The sequence below is a fragment of the Rhinichthys klamathensis genome, unplaced genomic scaffold (genome assembly GCF_029890125.1).
Source record: "Rhinichthys klamathensis goyatoka isolate OS25496 unplaced genomic scaffold, OSU_Roscu_1.1 h1tg000571l_1, whole genome shotgun sequence".
NCBI classification, from domain to species: Eukaryota; Metazoa; Chordata; class Actinopteri; order Cypriniformes; family Leuciscidae; genus Rhinichthys; species Rhinichthys klamathensis.
This window is the reverse complement of record NW_026607037.1, coordinates 1,697,198-1,722,364: the sequence shown is the minus strand read 5'-3', so window position 1 is coordinate 1,722,364 and position 25,167 is coordinate 1,697,198. Positions and strand designations below refer to the sequence as shown.

Here is a 25,167-nt window from a genome sequence, read left to right as displayed (position 1 = left end):
AAGGATAGTTTGCAGTTTCATCAGCAGAACCCAGCTTCAATACTCAGCAAGGAGATTGTAGGCCACTGTGGTAGATTTTTTCCTAAACCTAACTACGTACCTGGGTCTCGTCTCCAATCGACGTCCCCTAACTTCCACGACATTTAGTATATCTGGGTCTCCTAACTGACTTGCTTCCCTAAACTAACCTGCTGCGCAGCAGTAAGAAACAGACAGACTTCAGCAAATGTCCTCTAAATGCTTTAATCACGGCCGGGAGGGAGTTCTCGACATTTCCAAGCATTAAGCAAGGCCTGAGGATCTCAGACAAATTCCATTGAGAATCCCACCAGTTAACACGAAACAGTTTGGATATAATGAGGTATGGGAAAAATAACATAAGACATTACATAATTTCCCCACAATATGATTGGTTTTCACATGCAAACCCCTCTGTTACCAGGTAGAACCAAACTCTGTTTTTGGTTTCAAAATTAGACATCTGTCTAGTTTAATTTCTCATATTTGTTATTTTTACACTCACACAACCAAAGTTAAAGGGGTATGCCAAAACAACATACAACATTCAAAAACACAGGACAGAACGTTTTAGTACATTGTGTTAGAATTGTTAGCCTGTTAGGCCTAAAAGGGAAGTAAGGTAAGTTTTTAGAAACATGGTTAGTTTAATAAACAGTTTACTATTTTATTAATGAAAAAATCCATCACACTGCTCTGCTGTACATTCATAAAACCACAGCAATACTTTACACGGGTCATTAAGCTACGTCATTACTTCAGGTTGAATGATTCTGATTAGTTAAGAAATAGATAAACTTTCCACTGAAATGTTGGTCTGGAATGCATTGTAAGTCTTTGTCTAACTTCATGTGCAGAAAATAGGTAGCACGTTTGCTTTTTGTCAGAGGAGACTTCCAAAAACGCTATTTCTTTCCCCAAGTAGCCTCAAGCTAGTGTTGCATGTGAGTAAATAGGCTATTAGGCTACACAAAGAACAATGTCGTATTTTTGTTGCCTGAGAGCAAAGTGTTAAGAAAGTCTGCTAAATTCTCAGCCCTGGACACTTATCCCGGGTGTCGGGTAGTCATTCAAACTTATTTCTCCGCCTCTTCCACTTCATTTTCTTGGGACGTGTGAGTGTGTGCGTGTGCAGTGAAAGTGAACGGTCTGCCCCGCTCATTCACTCCGAACTCATCACAGTCCACGCACACAGCGACACTGACACTCTCAAAGCCCGTCTGTCCTTCACAAGCCCTGCTTCTGTTTCAAAGGGAAGGGGGCAAACAGACGTGTTTCTCTCCGTTTCACCTCTCCGCGGGTATGCATCATCAGCACGGTGGCGGGCACCGGGACGGCTGTTGGAGTCGCGCGTGGATAAATGTTTGCAGATGCACTTTATATTTATTTCTAGTATTAAGCCTGGAGCGGAGCACCACCGTGCACTCAGGTAGGAAATATTCACGCTTTATTATCACTTTTGCTTTTTTCCCCTGACTTCTTTGTTTTCGTGATTGTTGAAGTGTTTCGTGAATTAGAAATAACTCTAATAATGAGGCTTGGTTTTATTTGGGGTGCTGTTGTGTAATGTTGGCTCCGGGTGCACTGATGTGAAGGAATGCCACGAAAGTCCAAACTCTGAGTGGAACCAGATGTGAAAAGAGGAAGAGAGAACAGGGGGAGGGGAGTGCGAGGCTGCAAGCGCTGATGGTGTGGATATTGATTCATTCCAGTTATTCGAATCATTTAAATCGATTCACTAAGAGATTCATTAACTGGTTCGTTTATTGATGCTTTCTTCAGGTTACGTAGTACACCAGTAGGTGGCGACAAGAGAATGTCCTTTTGTGTGTTGTTTGAGTCGCTGAATCGTTTTCTCAACTGATTCGTTAAAAACACGGAGTCGCTTGATCGCGACAGAAAATATTTTACATGCTTTATCAAAAATTTCATGGATAGGCTATAGCTACTATAAAGAAGAAAGCTAAACTCTACAAATGACATTTAGGCATCATAAGTATTTCTCTAAAACTGACAACAAACAATAGCTGTAATTTTCCTTCATTTTGTACACTGCTTGGCATAATCAAACCATGCAAACACAGAACGTTCCCCTAACGTTCCCGTACGGTTCCCATTTGGTTATTTTTTTTGGGAACCAAACAAGAACGTTCTAGGAACGTTCCCTGTAGGTTATTTTTAGGTTTAACCTAAGGAGAACGTTCTGGGAATGTTCCCTGTAGGTTATTTTTAGGTTCTATTTTTATAACCTAAAGGGAACGTTCCATAAAGTTTCCAGAACGTTCCCCTAACCTTAAGGGAACGTTCTATTTACGTTAAGAAAACTTTCCTGGATCACCAATATGGAACGTTCTTGGGAAAAAACTAACGTTCCCAGAACGTAAAATTGTTAGCTGGTCTAAGACTCGGTTCGCTTCATTTCCTTCACCAACGAGTAGGCCTACGTGTCTTGTTAAAGGGGTCATCATCGGATGCAACACCATTAGGCATTTCTCTTATGTTTTATACCGCAACTTTAGTGGGCGAAACTAAGGACATTTTTAATTATAAAGGGACAGTCGTTGTGCTTGTTTGCAGAAGCATGTTCTTGGTTTCTCACTGCTCTGTTAACCTGTGTTCTCAAGCGCTTGATTCTCATCCCGTAAGTAAGCTAAGCAGATGTGTCCTAAATATCCGGTTACACAATAACGAGCCGCAGCTGAGGGCTGTCTACGTCTCGCAGGTCTTGTATACTTTTTAGGGCTTCTCTCAACTTCACAGTTCAGCAGACACAGGATAGGGTTTTGCACCTCTGTGTCAGGGAATTTTTCTTCTAAAGAACAGAGCAGTGTTGTTAAACGAGCTAAAATACGTCACCGAAGACCTGACAGCGCAGATTGCTGTAGGAGTTGCAGGATGCAGACAGAATTATGAATATTCTTAGCATGAGTAGCTGCAAGTTTTCTTATTCTCTCTTGTAGCCTAGATCCTAAAATGGTTATTTTTGCCCGTGTCACCTCTGGTCTTGAGCTTTTTGACTAATCACACAACAAAATCTTTTGAACTTATTTAACATTTGTGTGTTTATTTTATTGTAGTGAATAATTTTTTTTTTAAATTCAGCAGTAGCCAAGTTTTATTTATCAATTTTAATATAGTAATTTTAATTTAATTTAGTAATTAATTTAGTAGTTTTATTGATACATTTTAATATTTTAGTACTTAAAAATATTGTATATATTTAAAATAAAATTATAATTAATAAATGATTGTTTTATATACATTTAGCAGGTGAAAACTTTTTGGTACCAAATATTGGTAACAGGTGTTATAGAAAATAAATAGCATCTTCTACCACTGACCATGTGATGCTTCAGATTTAGATTTGTTTCTGAGAGCTGCTTTAGATTTATTATCCATATGGTCAAATATATATATATATATATATATATATATATATATATATATATATATATATATATATATATATATATATATATATATTAATGATTAGACATGCCTTTTGACACTTTTAATATAGGCCTAACAATATATTGTTCATAATATTTGAGTGTTATTATTATTTTTCAAATTATTGATGCTTTTCTAATTTTGTGTGTCAATGCATGCAAAAACCTGTGTGGGGACCCTTATATTAGACCTGTTTCTGCCTCAGTTGGGGTTTGATCTCAGGTCAGAGTCTGACTGAGGGCTCAGTAACGGGAGCTAAGAAACAAATACTGGCCGGAATTTCCTGTGTGTTGGTCAATCACCTGTGTTTACAGAATAAAAGAATCAACTAAAACCCTGACCTCTCTCTGCACCCTTCCTTTTGCTCCCTCACTCCTTCTTTTTTTCCCCTCCCTGTCTCCCAGCTGGCTTGTTACCTTCCTTCCCCCAACTCCATCTCTCTCTCTCTCTCTCTCTCTCTCTCTCTCTCTCTCTCTCTCTCTCTCTCTCTCTCTCTCTCTCTCTCTCTCTCTCTCTCTCTCTCTCTCTCTCTCTCTCTCTCTCTCTCTCTCTCTCTCTCATTTTATATCCCAGACTCATTGCCCTCCTCCAAAAAGGGAAGGGAGAAACAAAAATACATCTGTCATAATAATAAACGTTTAGTTTTGGTAGCTTCGAATAAGGGTTCGGGAAAACCACATACCACCACATGACTAAGCTCACGCTCAGACTTTAGTCCCCCCCCAATGTGTGCCTGTTTCTTCTGCCTTTTCCCTTCTGTGGTGTCCTTTGTATTTTTGTCATGGGGATTACACTTTAAATTCAGAAGGCATCGACTAGTTATATGTTGGCGATAGAAGTATGTTAAATGCTCCGAGCTCCGAGTTGGCTTCAGCTCCGAGTTGGCGTTTGATAGGTAACTGTTTCAGATGGGAAGTTTTGCGTCAGATCTGTTTTTACCAACTTTAAACCTTAAGAAGACAATTCATCGGGAACATTCCACAGACTGTGACAAAGAGACCATTTTCGCCCACACTAGACTTATCGATGTCATCATCAGCATTATGTAATCAGTAATCGCAAAAACAGTTTATTTAGCTGTGCAGCAGCATCCGTGCCATGATGTGTTCTCATCTCTACCATGGAAGACGGTGGTTTAATGGAGCATTTGTGCCAAAACCACAGGCTGAAAAAAGAGTTTCTTCCTGTAAGCTGTGTGAGCCTACTCAATAACTGTCCGAAAACCTTCTAATGGATGCTGTTCTGCCTCTCAGAACTGTACTTTAGACAGATCATAGCTATGCATCTCTCTTTAATCACACAACCACTGCTGATTTACAGATCTTTTTTTTACTTTTTTTTTACCAGTTTAAACTTAATTTTTTTTACTTTAAATTTAAATCTAAAATTATTTACTACTAAAAGTGCTGCTGCTTTTGCTATTTTATATATATATATATATATATATATATATATATATATATATATATATATATTAAATTTAAGTACTATTTTTAATTTTCAGTTCTATTTATTTGGCCCTCAATAAGAAAAAGTAGAGTAAACGTATTATTATTATTTATTAAGTATTTATTAAGTAATTATTTATTTATTATTTAAATTAATTAACTTATTGATATGAAAATTAGGTTTATTATTATTATTATTAGTAGTAGTAGTAGTAGTACTTAATGTTTAAATTTATTTTATTTTATTATTATCATTTATTTTATTTTTATTCTGCATTAAGTAGTACCAAAGTAAACTTGACTTTATCATTAATTATATACCGGTATTTAGTTTGAGACAAAACCTGGAAATGTAGATCCTGACCTGATCATCAAAAGTTGGAAATATTTGATCAGAGTTTGTGATCATAAACGAACATTGCAATTTGTTGTTGCCTTTATTCAAACGCCCATAATTACTCATCTCATGCAGTAAAGCCCTGATTCATGGTGAAGACATTAATATGATGCTGAAGAAATGTCTGAGCCTGCTTTGCCCTTTATCTGTCAGGAGTGGAGAGAAACGCTTTGAAGTTTGTGTGAACACGCATGTCTTTACCGTCCTTCCTTCCTGAAGTATGTCTCCCCAGGGTCTTACCTCCACCAATTATATGACTCGCTCAGATCACATGGTGCTCTCAAATCTTCTGCAGGAAGACGGAAAGACTTGTTTTAGTCACGGATTGCATGTCATTAAGTGGAATCAGGTTGGATTTGTTCACATCTCGTTCGTTAGACACTTGATCTAGGATTTTTCCATATGTGATCTGTTGCCAGGGCAACAGATATATAGATATATAGTGTTAAAAACACTATATATCTATATTTTTATCTAAATTACAGAATGCTTAAATGGAAATATATGTCTGAGACGAGCATTGCTTGATGATATTCGGAAAGTCTCCCAGGGTCTCAGTTAATTTTTTGTCTCTGTTTTTTTAGAGAAGTCCTGTTTGTTTTTAGAGTGATCCCATTTCCCATTCCCCAGCTTTAGAACTACTGTGTTCGGAAACACAGCTCTCGGGTATCTCGTTCAGGCTCTCTTTCTTTTGCTCTGATTTTCTTTCTTTCTGACGTTGTGGTTGTAACCTTGCATTCCCCCCTGCAGGAATGAGAGGGTGCACTAGACTAGAGAGACAGATAAAGAGAGAGAAAAGCAGAATGGAAGCCGGGTTTGGCTCTTCTGCCTTCTACTTGACTCTCCTCCTAGCCATCTCTTTTCCTTTTCCTTCTCTCGCTAAACAACACATATACTCAAATACCAATGTTTTTCTTTATTCTTAATGCATTGTGAGTATCCTGTACAGCAGCTCTATAATGTATGACATGCAGGCACTTTTTTTTCCAAGGAGGCAAGAAAAGGAAGTTACTCCTCAATAGGAAAATAATCAACAGAACAAAATGAAAACAAATAATTGTGAAATATGAGATTAAACTCAATGACGTATTAAACTCAATGAAGTAAATAAAGTTTGACATCAGTAATTGATTGTCAACAGGGTAATTCCACCTATTATGTTTGCAACTGGTCTACAAATCATCGAAACAGTTCATCCACTCGGATATCATCGTTATAAAAGATTTCTATTTCAAATAAATACTGTTCTTTTTAACTTTCTATTTAGCCTATCAGAAAAAATGTATAACAATTTTGAAAAAAATATTAAGCAGCTTTTTTCAACATTGATAATAATAAGAAATGCTTCTTGAGCAGCAAATGAGCATATTAGAATGATTTCTGAAGGATCATGTGACACTGAAGACTGGAATAATGATGATTGAAAATTAAATTAAAATATATTAAAATAGAAAACAGTTATTTTAAATTGTAAAAATATTTCATAATGTTTCCGTTTTACTGTATTCTTGAGCAAATAAATGAGGCTGTGATGAGCGCTAACTTCTTTCAAAAACTTTTGAATGTATACATCTTTATGGACTAAAAAAAAAAATCTAAACACAGAGAGGTTGTTTCGCCTCCTCTTTTCAGAATACCACAAACCACTGATGGGTGCTGGAGTATTCTCAGTTATGATGAAACTGGGATAAAAGTGTGTGTTCACACAAAAGAGGAATATTGCCAATGTCTGCGTTCTCTCAGGGCTGTTTCTGCTGCACTTTTTCGTTTTGTTCTTGTTAATTACTATCTATTTGCAGTCAGAGATATGATGTGTTCCAAAACCAAAGCAAAACACAGAAGCCACACACACAGACTGTAACCTGAAATTCCAATTTCCCTAAAAACAATTACTTTTCACCTGTAATTAAATCAGTGTTTTACAATCGAGGCGAGTTGAAGCACATAAAAACTTTCTGTGGGATTGTTTGAGCTGGATTTGTGCTTTGCTTGTGTTGGCTGTGAACTACTTGTTTTTATTGAACATTAGAGTGGGTGAAAGAGAATCAAAACGGGTTTGCTTGCTTATCCTACTGCAGTAATAATATACTATGAAAATAGCTGTGAGACAAAAACAGTTTTGGTCACATGACATTCACATGACATTGAGAGTTTGATGGAAATTGTTTCTGTCAGATCAGTCATTTGGCTTAATGGTGGGTAAAATCATTAAAAACCTCTGTAAATGTCTAGGCTTGGCATCAAAGCATTTATGATCTTTCCGTATTTACAATTATAGGGTCATCAGATGTCTCTTCTACAATATGTCTGGCTAATAACTCTTCTTTTCTCTCTCTTTCTGCAACAGCACATACAGATGAATCGGACACTTTTGCGTTTTTCCATGAGGGAGCGCAGGGCTGCTTGGGGGTACGAGATCACATGCTGCACCTCTCCTCTTCCTGCAAGGGTGACGCCCAGCTTTGGAAGTGGGTAACCAGGGGGCGGCTCTTCAACATTGGCTCCTCCCTCTGCTTGGGCATCACCGTGGGCAACGTGAGCACTTTTGGCAACAAGTCACGACTGGGCGTGTTTCGGTGCGACTACGAGCCTCCGCGAGTGCGCTGGACCTGGAGCTGCAGCAAGTTCTTGGAGATACTTGAAAGTTACTTGCCCTCCCCTAAATTACTCCTCAACAGCGGCAATGTCTCGGACACAGCCGTCCCGCCTGCAAGACCCCCCTCCCAAAAGCTCCTGTGGCGAGTCTATGATGACAATCAAGACCTTTGCGCCAAGTCGTACCGAGGTCAGCACATTAAATGTTTTTGTTTATTTTCTCTCTTTCTCACAGTTACTAGATGATATCCTAACCAGTAATTTATCTGTCCACACTGAAGCAAATCACAGCCAATCAGAACATATTTGATGTTTAATATAAAACACCATTCAAAAGTTGGGGTTGGAAAGGTTTTTTTTTTTATGTTTTTGAAAAATCTGAATTTATTTGATTAAAAATACAGTAAAAACAGTAATAATGTGAAATATTATCAGAATTTGGAATAACTGTTTTTTATTTTAATATATTTTAAATTGTAATTTATTCCTGTGATACAAAGCTGAATTTTCAGCATCATTACTCCAGTCTTTAGTGTCACATGATCCTTCAGAAATCATTCTAATATGATGATTTGCTGCTCAAGAAACATTTATTATTATTAGCAATGTTGGAAACAGTTTTTCCTGCTTAATATTTTTGTGGAATCTGTGATAAAAATCTGGATTCTTTGATGCATAAAAAGGTAAAAACAAAAAGCAGCATTTATTTGAAATATAAATAATTTTTATTAATGTCTTTACTGTCACTTTTCATCAGTTTAATGTGTCCTTGATGAATTAAAGTATTAATTTCTTTCACAAATATAAAAGTCTTACTCACCCCAAACTTTTGGACAGTAGTGTACAGCCATGTGGATCGGGATTTCGGACCAATGAGATTGCACTGTGGGCGGGGCAACCAAACATGACAAATAAACTAAGCAATCAACAAAATGTCCTGCCTGTTGTCGCTCGCAGATGGTTTGGACAAAAACTCAATTTACATTACTTTTGTCGCTGTCACACATGGTTAGGACATTGTGTTTTAGAATATATATATATTAAAGGTCATGGAACAAATAAATAATTAGAAGATGATTTAAAAAAGAAACAAAGGGTAAGGGAAGGTAGTCTGGACAGAGGAAAGGGCATTTTAAGGCCACATATCTTTTGGACCTCGGTAATAGTTAAACTAGGATTTTCTCCATGAGTGTGGACTTTTTGCAAAGGGCAACTCCAAATTTGGATCAGAAACTCACCAAAAAAGAAGCCAATTAAAAAGTCTGCCTGTGTTTGTATACAGGCCCAGTCGTCTCATCAGACAATCTGTCTCATAGTGACTCATTTACATCTCAAATCACAGTCATTCATTACCCACCAGTATAGTTTCATACATGTATTTTTAGTTCATATCATTACTGATAGGTATTGTGGTTTTATAGTAGGCTAAAGAGCCATTACATTTTTTTAATTTCATGACATTTGGTTATGTTAATGGTTCTTGAGAGTCTGATTTCTTCTGCCCATGTCGATGGATGGAGCTTAATTGTTAATTTTTATTTATGTGTATTTATTGGTGGTGGTCTTAAAAAAACCTAGCAGAATTGTCTATGGAATTGTTTAGGACCCAGAATCATTAAGTGGAATGGTAACTTAAAGTCCTTCAGAAGCAGACACTTCACACACAGCACAGATTCCTTCTCTTTCCTCTCACTTCTGTGTTTCTTGGTCTCAGTGCTGTGGCGGGTCGTTCTTGACAGAAAGTTGCTACAGACATATGCCAACAGAGAGCTGTTTTGTGGTTAAGTGTGTGTGTGAGAGTGTGTTTGCGTATACAAGAATGAAACTGTGTAAGTTCTGAAAGTTCCACTATCTATCTGTGTGTCTCTATCTATCTATCTATCTATCTATCTAACTGTCTGTGTGTGTCTATCTATCTATCTATCTATCTATCTATCTATCTATCTATCTATCTGTGTGTCTCTATCTATCTATCTATCTATCTATCTATCTATCTATCTATCTATCTATCTATCTGTGTGTCTCTATCTATCTATCTATCTATCTATCTATCTATCTATCTATCTAACTGTCTGTGTGTGTGTGTCTATCTATCTATCTATCTATCTATCTAACTGTCTGTGTGTGTCTATCTATCTATCTATCTATCTGTGTCTGTGTGTGTGTGTGTGTGTGTGTGTGTGTCTCTATCTATCTATCTATCTATCTATCTATCTATCTATCTATCTATCTATCTATCTATCTATCTATCTATCTGTCTGTGTGTCTTTATCTATCTATCTATCTATCTATCTATCTATCTATCTATCTATCTATCTATCTATCTATCTATCTATCTATCTATCTATCTATCTATCTATCTATCTATCTGTGTCTGTCTGTGTGTGTGTGTGTGTGTGTGTGTCTCTATCTATCTATCTATCTATCTATCTATCTATCTGTCTGTGTGTCTTTATCTATCTATCTATCTATCTATCTATCTATCTATCTATCTATCTATCTATCTATCTATCTATCTATCTCTGTGTGTGTGTGTGTGTGTCTCTATCTATCTATCTATCTATCTATCTATCTATCTATCTATCTATCTATCTGTGTCTCTATCTATCTATCTGTGTGTCTCTATCTATCTGTGTCTCTATCTATCTATCTATCTATCTATCTGTGTGTCTCTATCTATCTGTGTGTCTCTATCTATCTGTGTGTCTCTATCTATCTATCTATCTATCTATCTATCTATCTATCTATCTATCTATCTATCTATCTCTGTGTGTGTGTGTGTGTGTCTCTATCTATCTATCTATCTATCTATCTATCTATCTATCTATCTATCTATCTATCTATCTATCTGTGTCTCTATCTATCTGTGTCTCTATCTATCTATCTATCTATCTGTGTGTCTCTATCTATCTGTGTGTCTCTATCTATCTGTGTGTCTCTATCTATCTATCTATCTATCTATCTATCTATCTATCTATCTATCTATCTATCTATCTATCTATCTATCTATCTATCTATCTATCTATCTCTGTGTGTGTGTGTGTGTGTCTCTATCTATCTATCTATCTATCTATCTATCTATCTATCTATCTATCTATCTATCTATCTATCTATCTATCTATCTATCTATCTATCTATCTGTGTCTCTATCTATCTATCTGTGTGTCTCTATCTATCTGTGTCTCTATCTATCTATCTATCTATCTATCTGTGTGTCTCTATCTATCTGTGTGTCTCTATCTATCTGTGTGTCTCTATCTATCTATCTATCTATCTATCTATCTATCTATCTATCTATCTATCTATCTATCTATCTATCTATCTATCTATCTATCTATCTATGTCTGTCCGTCTAAAAGTGGGTATGACAATGCCATTTTTAGTGGTATTGGAACCTATTTTAACAGTTATGTCTGGCCACATAGTCTCACCAAATGAAAAGCATTTTTCACCCATGACTGGCAGGTAAAGTTAACATAGTTAACAAGCAAGTTACTTCTGGGATAACTTCTATATGGTGGAATGGATTATTGATACTAAAACTTGCATAAAATTACAGTTTTTCTCAGTCGCTTTGGTGCATTTCTCACATCACTATTTACATTTTCACAACAGTTAATGCAGTTAAACCTAGGCCTAGTTGATAACCTGCAAAAGCGTGTCACTTGCTCAAAATGGATAGCTCATTCCTCAAAAGCAAGTATTCATGTCAATGAAAGTGTCAGTGTCACCAAGATGAAAAGTCCTGACACCATTGTTTATGAACAAGATAGTCAAATGGCTTTGTCATGTTTTCATTATGACAGTTTACTCTGTAAATGTTTTCCAATGCAAAAAAGTCAGATCATGGTGACACTACCTGAAAATGCTCAAGACAGCACTATATACTATTTGCACAGCCATTTGAAAACTACAGTAAAGTTACACGTTACTGTATTTAGTGAGGTAACTGAGTACACTGAATATGTATGTTTCACATTTTTACTGCATATGCTCTTTGCAATTCTAATTTGTTCACAGCATTGTGCAAAAGAAAAAAGACACCCTTATTTACAAAAAACATAAACTCCCTTTGGCTAGAGCTGTGCACAACTGTAAACAATATTACAGTACATATTGGAACTGAACATACAACATAGTACTGTAAATCATTTATGCACATCCCTTCTCATCAGTGAAAGCTGAGGTTCACCTGAGAGAAATTGTTCAATTTAGGATAAAAAAAGATTATTTAAAAAAAAAAGAAGATAAAAAAAGATTAAAATAATTGTAAAATTTGCTTGACAGATTTTGACAACTAGTTTAACATTTTTGTATGTGATGACTCAAGCAATGAAATGAGGACTATTAGTTTTATATATGGAATGACTGTTCAGCATTCACAAGTATAGTTAATTTTGACATAATTTTGACATGACATAAGCAAATGATAATGTTATAAAACAGCAGAGAGTTGTATGAAAGCAATTGATGCATGTCCAAAAGCATTTGCAATTTGTTGGAAGGAATGAGAAACTGCTACTATGATGTGCACAAATGACTAAATGTTGTGGAGGTTGAACTAACCGTTGTGCAAATGTAAATAGTGATGTGAGAAATGCACCAAAGCGACTGAGAAAAACTGTAATAGACGGCAATAAAATATAGTACGGCTACGGCTGTTATGTTCTTCATGATAAATCCTTCTTTCTCCTCTTATACATTTACATTTATTCATTATAGGTTTGTATATTCAAGCTTTATATTTATATCTGTCTACCCCGGGGAATCATGAGTGCTCTCTGGAGTAAGGGTTCCGGTGTTTCTCTGTCTCTTCTTCTCCATAGAAATCTACACCATCCAAGGAAACTCTCACGGCAGCCCATGCTACTTTCCCTTCCTGTATGATAGCCAGTGGTTCCACAGCTGCACCAGTGTGGGCAGGGAAGATGGTTTTCACTGGTGTGCCACGACCCATGATTACGGAAAGGACCAACGCTGGGGCTTCTGCCCAGTAAAGAGTGAGTGAATTCAGCTGAATCCTGTTCACGTCATTAACAGACCTGACCTGTTAAATTCAGGACATTCTTCCACTGTTTTAGTCTGGCAGCGGGAATGTGAGACTACTGTACACATTCCTGCTCACTAAAATGCATCCCTCTCTCTTTCCAAAGGTGCCGACTGTGAGACATTTTGGGACATAAACCCTTTGATGGATAACTGTTACCAGTTTAACTTTCAGGCCACGCTGTCTTGGAGTGAAGCACGAACCAGCTGCCAACAGCAGGGAGCAGACCTGCTCAGCATCACTAAAGTTGAGGAACAAATCTATATCAACGGTGAGAGACAGAGGCAAATAAACGCGATTACATTCATTACATTAGTGAATGATTTGGTTTGGAAAGAGATTAAAATTAAATGATTCTGGTAAATGCAGAAAAACTAGACCAAAATGGCTTCTCTCACTTTTGTTTTAAACTCTGTGGAATGTGTTTATAAAGTGTGTGTGTACCGTAGGTTTGATAACTGGGTACAGCGCCACCCTGTGGATGGGACTGAATGACTTGGATCTCAATGGTGGCTGGCAGTGGGCTGACTCCGCCCCTCTTAAATACCTAAACTGGGAAACAGGTGAGACCACAGCCTCATATAACCACACCCACCCTGACTCTGAATTAGTAGAACTTTAGCTATTAAAAATGTTAGCAACAATTCATTTATTTCATGGCTCTGTGTAATATGTGATTCTGGACAATTGAAGCATTCTGCAGTCAAATATTTTCATATAATGACAGCTACACTGTTTAAGTTTAGCTACATCTAGTTTATGTGGTAGTTTCATGTCTTTTGTAGCACTTTTAGCACAGTTTCTTCTCACATACAGTAATTACATTATTTAAACTAAAATCAATGATAAAAACAAATAATAAGAAATGATTCTTGAGCACCTAATTATCGTATCAGAATGATTTCTGGACGATCATGTGACTCTGAAGACTGGAGTAATGATGCTGAAAATTCAGCTTTGACATCACAGGAATAAATAACATTTTTAAATATTTTAAATAGAAAACAGTTTATTTTAAATTGTAATAATATTTCACAATGTTATATTATTGTTTTTGCTGTATTTTTAGTTAAATTAATGCAGGTTTGAAAACATTAAAAACATCTTACCAACCCCAAACTTTTAAACAGTACTGAATTTATTTATAATATTTGTACTTAGTTAGTTAGTTACTTGTTTGTTTGAGCTGCAGTCCGTTAGCCTGATTCTAGTCAGAATGTGAGTCTGATACTGCTCCATTGCAAATAGAGGTCTCTGCAGACGGTAATAGGAGTTACCAGATCAGGGGGCGAGGCCATAAACAGAGGGGCGTTTTCAACCGCGTTATTGATTTCAACCGCCTGATTTGCCCACGTCACAGTGTGGGTAGGTCTTAGGGGTGGGGTCGGGAGAAGGGCATCATTTTCATTGCATGATTTATAAACACCCACCAGTGTGAAAACACCCACACATTTAGAAACACCCACTTTTGTTCCGCAGAGACCTCCTACTCCTCCATTGGGCTGTGATTATGGGGCGTGTTTCAACCGAAACAGCAAAGAAAATGCCTTGATCGCGGTTCTCTGTTCCTCTTTTAAAATGAATGCGCTGTCTGCATCTTCTATAACAGACGCGATGGCTGAATCTACACATCTAATTTCGCCAGTGGCAGCCATTCTTAGTTGTAAACGAATTCATCCCAAGCGCTATTTGGTGACGTGGATGATTACGTTACGGTTGATCATCTGTCCATCATCGTATAAAGCCCGCCCTGCCAATTTGATTGGTCCTAACAGCTTTGGTTCGGGCATACTTGCTTAACAACGGATCAAGTCCAGACCGAACTTCCCATCCTCAAATGTTGTGGGCGGGGCTAAGTTCGGCTGGCATCCAGGCTAGCAGTCCGTAGCTTTTTAAGCAAATACATTTTTGAGCAAATACATAACCAGCCAGTGTTCAAAACGATCGGCTTGCCTTAGCTCGATTCAAAACGGTAAGCTTGTAATAATGTTTTTAATTCCAGTGTTACTGGTGGATTTCCGTGGGAAATTCGAGCATGTCTTTGCGTCATTACGTCACATCTGTACACAATAAAGAAGGAGTCTCGGCTAGTAGGCGATATTGCGTGTGAGGATGCTGGAGGTGGACATTCATAGCCTTTTCTCACAGCACTTATAATTAAATTTTTCAATTTGATGGAGGATCCAGAAAGTTTCAAACGACAATCACCAGTGACAACTGGAGATTCACCCGATGTAAAATGCAAAAGACTTCGGAGGGGCTACAGAAAAAAAGAGACTGCAACTGGGCCCATGCAAAAACAAGGATACATATCGGAAGGGCATTAAATGTAGTCACTCTGTAATGTTGAGTCAGAGGCGTTTGGATCCATTTGCAGTAGTTTATTCACACATGCAATAAAGCAGAGAGAAGCAGACATGAACAGAAACAGGCTCAGATAAAAGGACAATCCAGTACTCGTAATGAAACACAGGCAAAGGTCAAGGTAGGCAGCAAAGGTTCACAGAGTCTAGAGTCCAGGCATAGATCTAAGTTCCAGATAATAACAGGAGACAGGGAATAACGCTTGGTAATGTCTGCAGAGCAAAACAAGACTTCGCAAATCAAAAAAATGAAAGGGACAGTCCAGATAAAGGGGAGATAATGATGAACAGGTGACGGTGATGAGGATGATCAGATAAACCAGGCAGGGATGGAGATTGATAATGACCAGAGGGAGAGATGGGAAGTGCAGTTCTAAAATTCCGGAGAGAGACCAGAGGGAGGCGTAGCTGAGCGCTCCGTGACACACGCAATGCTGATGTTGAACATTAACAATTTGAGAACAAAGTCTAATTTGCATGGTTTGACGTGATATGATAAGCGATTAGATTTAATCAGCGCGATTTACTGCAATGATTTTTTCCCCTTAGTTGGTCAGAACAAAAGTGGATGTTACTTACTTGTTCAGATGACATTTTCCGGTGAAAATTATTATGTTGGTCATACTTCCAAAAAGTAGAATCTGTGATTCCGAATGACAGTATCCACACCGGCGGAGTGACTGACAGCCGCACACTCTCCTCAAACATTGAGTTCATCCGCGCTGTGCCGTGCCCGAGGCACAACTCACGTAAAGTTGATAATTCCACGAATAACTGCAATTGCAGATTTCGAACAGAGATGGCGACAAAGAGGAAATACAGCAGACTGCAGAGTAGCCATGTAATAAGTAGGATAATGTACAGTCAGCAGGTCATTATTAGACCTCTGATAATGACCAAACAATAAACCAATAATAACCAGCTGACTATATATTTTTCTTACATATGAAACAAGATTTTACTTTAAGACTTTTTTCTACATTGTTCTGCTCTCTTTAGAGTTCTTAGTAGTTTTTATGTTATTTGGAACAGAGGATATGTATGAGCTCATTTGCATTTCTATTAGGGAGGATGTGTTATTATCTCATGTGTGCTTGTGCTTGTGTTGTAGAAATGCCAAGCTATGACGAGGAGGAAAACTGTGGAGTGATCAGCACCGATGCTCAGGGTCGCTGGCACAACCGGGACTGTTCAGTAGCTCTGCCTTACATTTGCAAGAAACGACCGAATGCCACACTCGACCCCTTCACCACAGGTATGTGTGCAGTGTGTGTGAATGCACATTTGTGGCTTGTGGTTCACATATAAATGTACAGAGCAATGTTACCACTGCTTACACTTATACTTTAAATGATTAAATATGATTTGATTTATTTCATAGGTAAACCTTGTCTTGCCCAGCCATGCAATTTAAGTATCTTGACCCAAAATTCAATTGCATGCTTTTTTTACATGCCTTAGAGTTTGGATTCTGCTGATCTACCTGAAAGTCTGTTTTGTTCTCGAAGATTTCACCTGTGTCTGTGTGTGAAACAGACTCCTGGGCAGATGATGGGCGGTACCAATGTGATGTAGGCTGGCAGAACTTCCAGGCGAGCTGCTATAGGCTAAACTCAGACAACCTGGACTGGAGCTCCGCCCACAAAATATGTCAGAAGATGGAGGCTAACCTTGTTAGCATTCACACCCTCCCAGCACTCGAATTTATCACTAAGCATATGAAAAAAGGTATAGACATGCTAATGCCCATTTATAAATATACAGAGAGCATTTTCTTTATCAGTCTTTTAGTCTTTTCAGTAAAAACAAGAAATTGCCTTTTCTTTTTGTTGAGCATAAACCTCACTAAATTTGGTTCATTTTAAGATAATACATTAAAAAAGAAAAAAATAAACTTAATATTTTATATCATTTGGCACAATCTCCATGATGTTTCAGACTCTCTCTCTTCCTGTCTCTTAGACATAGAGGAGTTGTGGATTGGTCTACATGATACAGCTATGCAGATGAACTTTGAATGGACAGATCGCACTCCAGTCATCTTCACTTACTGGCATCCGTTTGAACCCAACAATTTCCGAAGCGTTAACGAGGATTGTGTCACCATCTGGGGTCCTGTGAGTATATATTACTATATGTTGTGTGTATTTACACACTGTATTGTTCAAAACTTTTAGATCTGTAAGATTTTTTAATGTAAAAGTTGTCTCTTCTGCTCACCAAGGCTGCATTTATTTGATCCACTGTTTTCTATTTGAATATATTTAAAAATGTAATTTATTCCTGTGACGGCAAAGCTGAATTCATAACTTCAGTGTCACATGATCCTTCAGAAATGATCCTGCTCAAGAAACATTTCTTATTATTATCAATGTTGAAAACAGTTGTGCACAAATTCTTTTTTTCTGGATACTTTAATGAATAGAAAGTTCCAAAGAACAGCATTTATCTGAAATAGAAAGCTTTTGTAACATTATACACTAGCGTTCAAAACTTTGGGGTGAGTAAGATTTTTTTATTTGGAAAGAATTACAACAACTTTTGAACATTTGGTAATGTAGAATGAGCTTAATTGTAATTTAAAAATGTTACAAAATATAATTTTTGAATGAAATAGACAGACGGGTTCTTGGCAGGTGTGTTTTGGGATTCAATTAAAAGTTTCAGTTAAAGGTACAGTGTGTTAATGCAATGTTTTTTCAAACCTTATCCTTTTTAGAACTGTCTGACTGATGCTAATGGATATAAATCAGTTTTTCTTTAAACTCATGATTAAGACAGCGGTCCTAAAAGGCTAAATTTACAGCAGCTTCATAGCGATAACCCCTCATTATACAGTATGTGTGTGTGTTTGTGTGTTTGTAGGAGGGCCGCTGGAACGATAGCCCATGTAATTACTCGCTGCCCTCGATCTGTAAGAAACCGGCTCAGAAGGCTGACGACCGGATAGAGGACCACGGCTGCAAACGGGTAAATCACTCTGTTGCCTTATTCCTTCCGTCTTCCATTCGTCTTTGTCATTCTTCCCTTTTCATTTGGTTTAACCCTGTAATTATCCGTTCTTGTTTTGTTCTCTGCAGCTCCTGCAGACTTCTGTTTGTTTCTTCTGTTTAGCTGGATCCCCCCAACCCCCCCCCCCCCCCCCCCCCATCGCCCTCTTTCTCTCTGCATAAAGCCTCTATTCACAGTCGCTGCTGTGTCATGCTGTTAAAACTCCAGATGTGGTCAGTAGACCCAGACCTGCCAGAAGCATACAATAAACAGTGAAGTCTGACTCACACACGCTAGTCTTCATAACTCATAACTGTTTTCAAAAAAGTTTGAGGTCATGGACCAAGTTGCACTCCCAGACACAAAATATGCATATATCGGCGAAATTTCATTCTCATTGCCTCTGTCTGTCACCCCTCCACCCATTTCTTTCAGGTCTCTCTACATGAAACCCCTTTGTTTTGAATGAGTGTGTGCATGTGTGCATTATTGCAGTTATCTTGCTGTGACCCTGTTAAATAAGAACTGTGACCCTGGATGCCATCAGCTAGGTCAGAGTTCAGAGGTTACTAGACTGTTTGACTAAGTTACTTCTTTCCCTTCTTTTCTTGCACATGCAAAACCAGGGCGTTGCTCTTTGGTCGTAAAAGTGTTCAGATTGGTTTTTAGTATGATGCTTGCTATGCAGGTCTGGGTGGTTGCACTGTGATGGTCTGCTCTAGAGATATGACTCAGGCCCCTCCTCTAATGCAGGTCTGTGGGATCTAAGAAATAAAAGCACACATTTCTTTAGTAAGCCGCACAATTTGAGATTTCATTCATATCCGTAGCACAAATGGATGGTTGTTTGTTCCAGTTGAATATTTAGGGTTGGGGGTTGTTTTAATCACATTAAAGCATTAGTAAAAGTGACGTGTGCCTCGTCAGTTTCATATAATTACAGTGCTTTCCAGTATTTTTTTTAAATTTTCCTTTTATTTTTCTACTCCACAATTAACTTATGGGACTCCAGTCCCATTAAAACTTCATTTTGTAGATCATTTCAGCAATTTTTGACTTACACTGATAGAATGATCATTCATTAAAATCTAACCGTCAGCAATTCCATTAGCACAAAATCTGCCTACTGAATATTGATTGGTTTATTATGATTGATTGATTTATTTACACCACCATTCAAAGATTTTACTTTTATTCAGGAAGTATGCATTAAATTCCTCAATAGTGACAGTAAAGACATTTACAGTATAATGTTAAGAAAGATTTATCTCAAATAAATGCTGTTCTTTCAAACTTTCTATTCATCAAAGAATTCTGAAAATAATAATCAGGATTTCTACAAAAATATTAAATAGCACAACTATTTTTAACATTGATAATGATAACAAATTTTTCTTAAGCAGCAAATCAGCGTATTAGACTGATTTCTGGAGGATCATGTGACACTGAAGACTGAAGCAATGATGCTGAAATTTCAGCTTTGACATCACAGGAATAAATTGTAATTTTTTTTAAAATATATTTGTCATGGTTGATTTCACAATGAGGCAAGGAGAGGATGTGTTAGCAGCAGTCTTACTTTATTGAACTAAATAAAACAAAACACTCTGGCACAGGAGAGCAACACAGGAGTAACATAAACCAAGCTTAACATACACAACACCAGACACAGAACTGAACTGAACAGAGTGAGGGTATGAATATAAAGACCAAAATATGGAGCTAAACAAGACAGGTGAACACAATGGATTACTATGAAAACAAATGAGCGCACACAAGGGAACCAAGACACAAGAACTAACATGGAGGGGGGAAAACCTTAAACATGATAATATTAAAATAGAAAACAGTTATTTTAAGTTGTAATAATACATTTTATTTATCAAATAAATGCAGCCTTGGTGAGCATTAGAGACTTCTTTCAAATATATTTTTAAAAATCCTACTGACCCCAAACTTTTGAAATCAAAATGTATCTACATTGCATATTATTGTTAATCTCTCTTCCACGTTCTTCCTGTATTGAGCTTTACAAATTGCAATTAATTTATAAGGCATTAAAACTATTCTTTTGCTGCTTAGCAAGCACTTTCTGTAGATGAAAATCTAGTTAGAGCATATAATGTTTATTAAAGTCATTGTGAGTTTGTCATTGTCAGACAATGAGAGAACACATCTGTCTCTCAGTTATGTCTTAAACAGACAGCCGGCAGACAGGTCAAGTTACCGCCTCGTGCCAAGTGCTGACGTGTCATTTAGATACATTCCTTAAAATGTGGGTGTCAGTGTGTGTATGTGTGTATTTGTGTGTACAAGTTTGGCTATTCTGTACTTGTGAAGCCCAAATGTCCTCACTTAGTGAAATATTATGACAACTGATGAGTGAAGACATTTTACTGGTCCTCACTGGTTAAAAAGGCTTAAAAATCGTCCAAAACATCTTTCTATTTAAATCTAGTGTTTTGCACATGTTTCTGTAATTGGGTAGGTTTAGGGGTAGGGGTAGGCAAAATAAAATATCATTAACCTGATATAAAAACAATGGAAGTCTATGCAATGTCCTCACTAATATAGTGAAACAAACGTGTGTGTGCATGTTTTGTTCTTCTAATTTTTTGGGAGGGGGGAAGGGGGACTTAATTAATTTTGCCATAGGTCAAATTCACCTACGAACAGAACCAGCTTAGACCAGTATGGTCTAATTCCTTGCTAGTCCAGACTGGTTTATGCTAGTTTGTGCTGGTGGGCATGCATTTAATTAGAAAAATTAAATGCAAACAATTGAAATAATTTTCAAACAAATTTCCAGATTATGCCCCCACAAATGGTTTTCTTTCAGGTGTATCGATACATAAAACATTTAACATTTAAAAATCTCTAGGTTAAAAAAAATGCTGAACTGTTTGGGAGCATCTATCAGTGCAATATTTTTCAAGCAAGAATAATATAATGCATTATAACCCAGCAAACTCTTTTCCTCTGGTGAATCTCCTCAGGGCTGGAGATGGCACAGTCCTTCCTGTTTCAAGGTTGGAGAAGAATCTCTACCCTTTGGTGATGCAAAAGGAATGTGCGCTAGCAACAATGCTACGCTCGCCATTATTAATAACAGGTACTGGACACAAGCCTAGCAACATGGACTGGATTTGTATTCAGCTTGTGTGCTTTTTCCTGAAATCACTAAATTATAGAGTAACTTATGAGGTGCTTGTGTGCGTGTTTCCAGGTTTGAGCAGGCCTTTGTGAGCAGCCTGGTGTTCGGACGGTCTGTTGATCAGTTCTGGCTCGGCCTGTATAATGAGAATAGCACCGGCCCTTTCCACTGGATAACGGGAGACGAGCTCACATACACCAACTGGAACAGAGACGAACCAGGTACAGAAACACACACGGCCGTATTTATGAGATGAGCATGTGTGGAGCTGAATAGCTTGTGTCTATATATCATTCCTTTTATCATTTGGTACTAAACCATAAAAATGCTAATCATGAACCGGCTTGATGTGCAGTACGGATGAAGGGAGGCTGTGTGGTGATGGTGGCAGGTCAGGCCATGGGTCTGTGGGAGGTGAAGGACTGTGCCAGCGTCCGCTCCAAATACATTTGCAAACAGAATCAGGACACTTCTTTCATCCCCAGCCCTCCTGCTCCTCAGCCTACGCCCTCCCTGACAGGGTCATGCCCATCAGAATGGAAAAGCACCAATACGTTCCACCACTGCTACAAGGTGTGTCTGTCACAGCTGTGCACCACTTTGGAATTGAAATCGGCTTGTAAATTCCAATTTGAACTGAATTTGTATTTGGATGCAGATTCTATATATAAATCTATATCTAGATCTATACAGTTCACTCACATACAGCGATATATACAATATAGCAAATCAAACAGTCTGATGTTTTTAAATTGCAAAATTCATTTCTATTATCACCCAGCTCTTTATAAAAAAGCTTTATCTTCGCATAGGGCAATATATATATATTAGTAAATCTCAACTGCTTGATTGCTTGTATCGTTGCAAAATGTAAACTATATTATGGCCCAGCACTAGTCTGCTAAATGCAACTACCAGGCATGAAGAAATTTAGATATTATTAAAATTAACATCATGATTTTCTGTAAAGCTGCTTTGAAACAAAGTGTATTGTGAAAAGTGCTAAACAAATTAATTTCTGTTAGTGTCGGGTTTTTTTTGTATGAATCTTTTCAGATAGATTATATTATATTAACAATTGAAACATTTATTTTCCCAGATTGCTCTCTAATTTAACCTAAAGTCTTTACAATGCAGTCAAACAAATCATGGATATTTCATGGTGCTGAAATTAAAATCTCTTTTTGGTGACTGCATTAATTGTTTTGACAGTAATTGTTTAGAAATAAGTAAACCTATCATGGAATAAAATGTCACAATTAATGACCACAAATTTATCACAAAATTAATAATCACAAATCTTTTGAGTTGAAGTATCCAGTAAATTCTTCTTCCTGTCATTCCGATTCAAATTCCAGATCAACCTCCTGTTAGTGTTGCTGTTCAATTCAGAAACTGAGCATATTCTTAAAAACTGAATTTTGTCCAGCCCTGGTGTCAGTGATCGCTGTGCTTTTGTAGGTCTTTCATGCAAGCGCACTGGAGAAGAGATTGACTTGGATTCAAGCTCACAAATTCTGCCAGAAACATGGAGCTCAGCTCGCCAGCTTCAGCACACCGGAGGAAGAAGCCTTTGTCTTCCAGATCCTCCATGAGGCCTTCGGGTAGGTGTGTGTGATGAAGGGTTCAGGTTTGTGTTTGTAACATATGAGGGTGTGAGAATTCATGTTTTTGTAAAGTTTTCTTTATTCACCAGTTTTTACACTCAAATACTCCAGAAATAGAATGTCTTTATGTTTTTTATGTGTAAGATTAGTTATTATCTTAAACAATAGTTGAACTATGCTAGGCTTCCGCCGACGGGCGAGATGTGCCTGTTGCAGGCGGGGAGGAGTTGAAAACGGAGACAAGAAGTCAGACACTTTCTACTTCCTGTAGTCCTGTAGTGACGCTCACGAGGTGTTTGCGTACATTATCACAGATGAAGTGCATTAGATGCAATATTTGTCAAATACACTGAAGTTTCAGAGGTTTTCATGAAGCAACAGAAACATTTTTCATTCACTACTTTATGTACTGCTTAATACAGTGCAAAATGTACAAGAATAAAGTTCAACATAAGCCTGTAGTATTTAAATACCAATAAAGTGGCTCTATATTTTTATAGACATTAATAATATAAATGTATATATTATATATTTATAATTTTATTGATGTTAATCAGGTTTATTTGGATAAATATGACACAATATAACAGTAAGATTACATGAGAAGAGTTTTTACTGTTTTAAAAACACAAATTTGTGAGCATCAGCTGAGCTGAATGCGAATCAGGCCGATAGTGAAACAGCTGTGTCGTCCTCAGAGCCTGTGCAGCTGATTTGGGGCGGCTGGTCTCGTCTTTAACAAAATGTATAATCAGAATTCATTGCGATTGGTCTGCGCAGCGCCTCATTTAGTCGAACTTACCTTTTATGAGTAGAATGCATCATGTGAAAACTGCCTGTTAAAGGTATAGTAGTATATGCTTTCTGATTGGCTGTGTGGACAGGGAGGCGGAGGATCATGAGCAGCACTGGATATGGATCGGGATTTCACGCCGGAATAGTGACAGTTGGACATGGAGTGACGGATCAGCTGTGAGTTTCTGAAAATACTGTGAATTTTTCATTGTATTTCATTGTACTACAGCAGTGTGTATACTGAATATTTTAATAATATGAATGGTTAATACTAAGCCAGGATAATAAATGATATCCAGTATGAATTAAGAATGTTGAATTTAGTGCTTGTTTTGTCTAATTTTCAATAATTATGAGAGCCCTTTGGAAGTTTGCTGAGGCCCTCTAGTGGGCCCCGACCCCCTGTTTGAGAGCCACTGCCATAGAGCAAAAATAGATTCTTAAAGGGGCCATATAATGCCATTTTTGTACAAGCTAATATGATTCTTTAGGGTCTAAATTAAAACTTTGTAATATACTTTAATTAAAAATTCTCATTAGTATTGTAAGAAAACACTTATTTTACCTGGTCAAAAACAGCTCTGTTTTCAGCACGCCGTTTCAGTGCATATGACTTTAAATGATCATGAGCTGCGCTCACTCCGCCCCTCTGTTCTGTGCATACACCGTTTGTAACACAATAACCATAACGCATTGTTCACAGAGCCATAGAGATTGTTCAGTATAAACGTGGGATTATGAATTATATTGAGAACGTCGTACATAGAAAACATGCCGTAATGTACCCTGAGTGTAAACCTTAGCCGCATTCATTGTGAAGCGTGCAGCTAGCGATTTGCAAAGATTAATATATTAATATAAAGTTTAATAAAACGTTACACTCACTTCAGTTCTTCTGGAGATTCAGCAGGAACACGAATATCTGGTACCGATCCTTTATTCATGGCAGCTTCTTCCTTTATTCGAGCAGCTTCTTAGCAAATCCAGCTTTATACTGATCCTCGTTTATAAAGCAGTCTGGTGTGAAATGATTCGCGCAAACATGAAAGCATTGACGTTGCTCGTGGGGAATATTCCCTTCGAAAACAAACTCAGCCACTGCGTCTTCAGCGGTTCGGATTTGGGAACATTAAAATGACTGCTGTGTTCGTTATTACACCCAAGAACAGAACACCACAATCGCTTAGACGCCATTCTGCTCATAGACAGTGCTCCAGCATATCAACAATGATCGCGCCGGTCCGCGCAGACTATGATTGACAGCTCTCACGAGCGAGGGCGGGTCTGTGTTGAAACTCCTGT

The 25,167-nt window shown here is 37.5% G+C and overlaps 1 protein-coding gene across 1 annotated transcript in view; it reads left to right on the top strand.

Annotated features, from left to right (window-relative positions):
• The first annotated feature begins 1,102 nt into the window (after positions 1-1,102).
• The window catches only part of mrc2 (mannose receptor, C type 2), a 36,362-nt gene continuing 12,297 nt past the window's right edge, over positions 1,103-25,167 (top strand). Inside the window, exons 1-14 of the mRNA XM_056239804.1 lie at positions 1,103-1,447; positions 7,661-8,098; positions 12,735-12,908; positions 13,062-13,226; positions 13,405-13,518; positions 16,430-16,573; positions 16,855-17,046; positions 17,281-17,435; positions 18,184-18,288; positions 21,306-21,421; positions 21,536-21,684; positions 21,819-22,036; positions 22,925-23,067; positions 23,955-24,042. Of these exons, the coding sequence (XP_056095779.1) occupies positions 1,321-1,447; positions 7,661-8,098; positions 12,735-12,908; positions 13,062-13,226; positions 13,405-13,518; positions 16,430-16,573; positions 16,855-17,046; positions 17,281-17,435; positions 18,184-18,288; positions 21,306-21,421; positions 21,536-21,684; positions 21,819-22,036; positions 22,925-23,067; positions 23,955-24,042 (2,328 nt within the window). The 5' untranslated portion in view covers positions 1,103-1,320. The remainder of the gene's footprint in view (positions 1,448-7,660; positions 8,099-12,734; positions 12,909-13,061; positions 13,227-13,404; positions 13,519-16,429; positions 16,574-16,854; positions 17,047-17,280; positions 17,436-18,183; positions 18,289-21,305; positions 21,422-21,535; positions 21,685-21,818; positions 22,037-22,924; positions 23,068-23,954; positions 24,043-25,167) is intronic.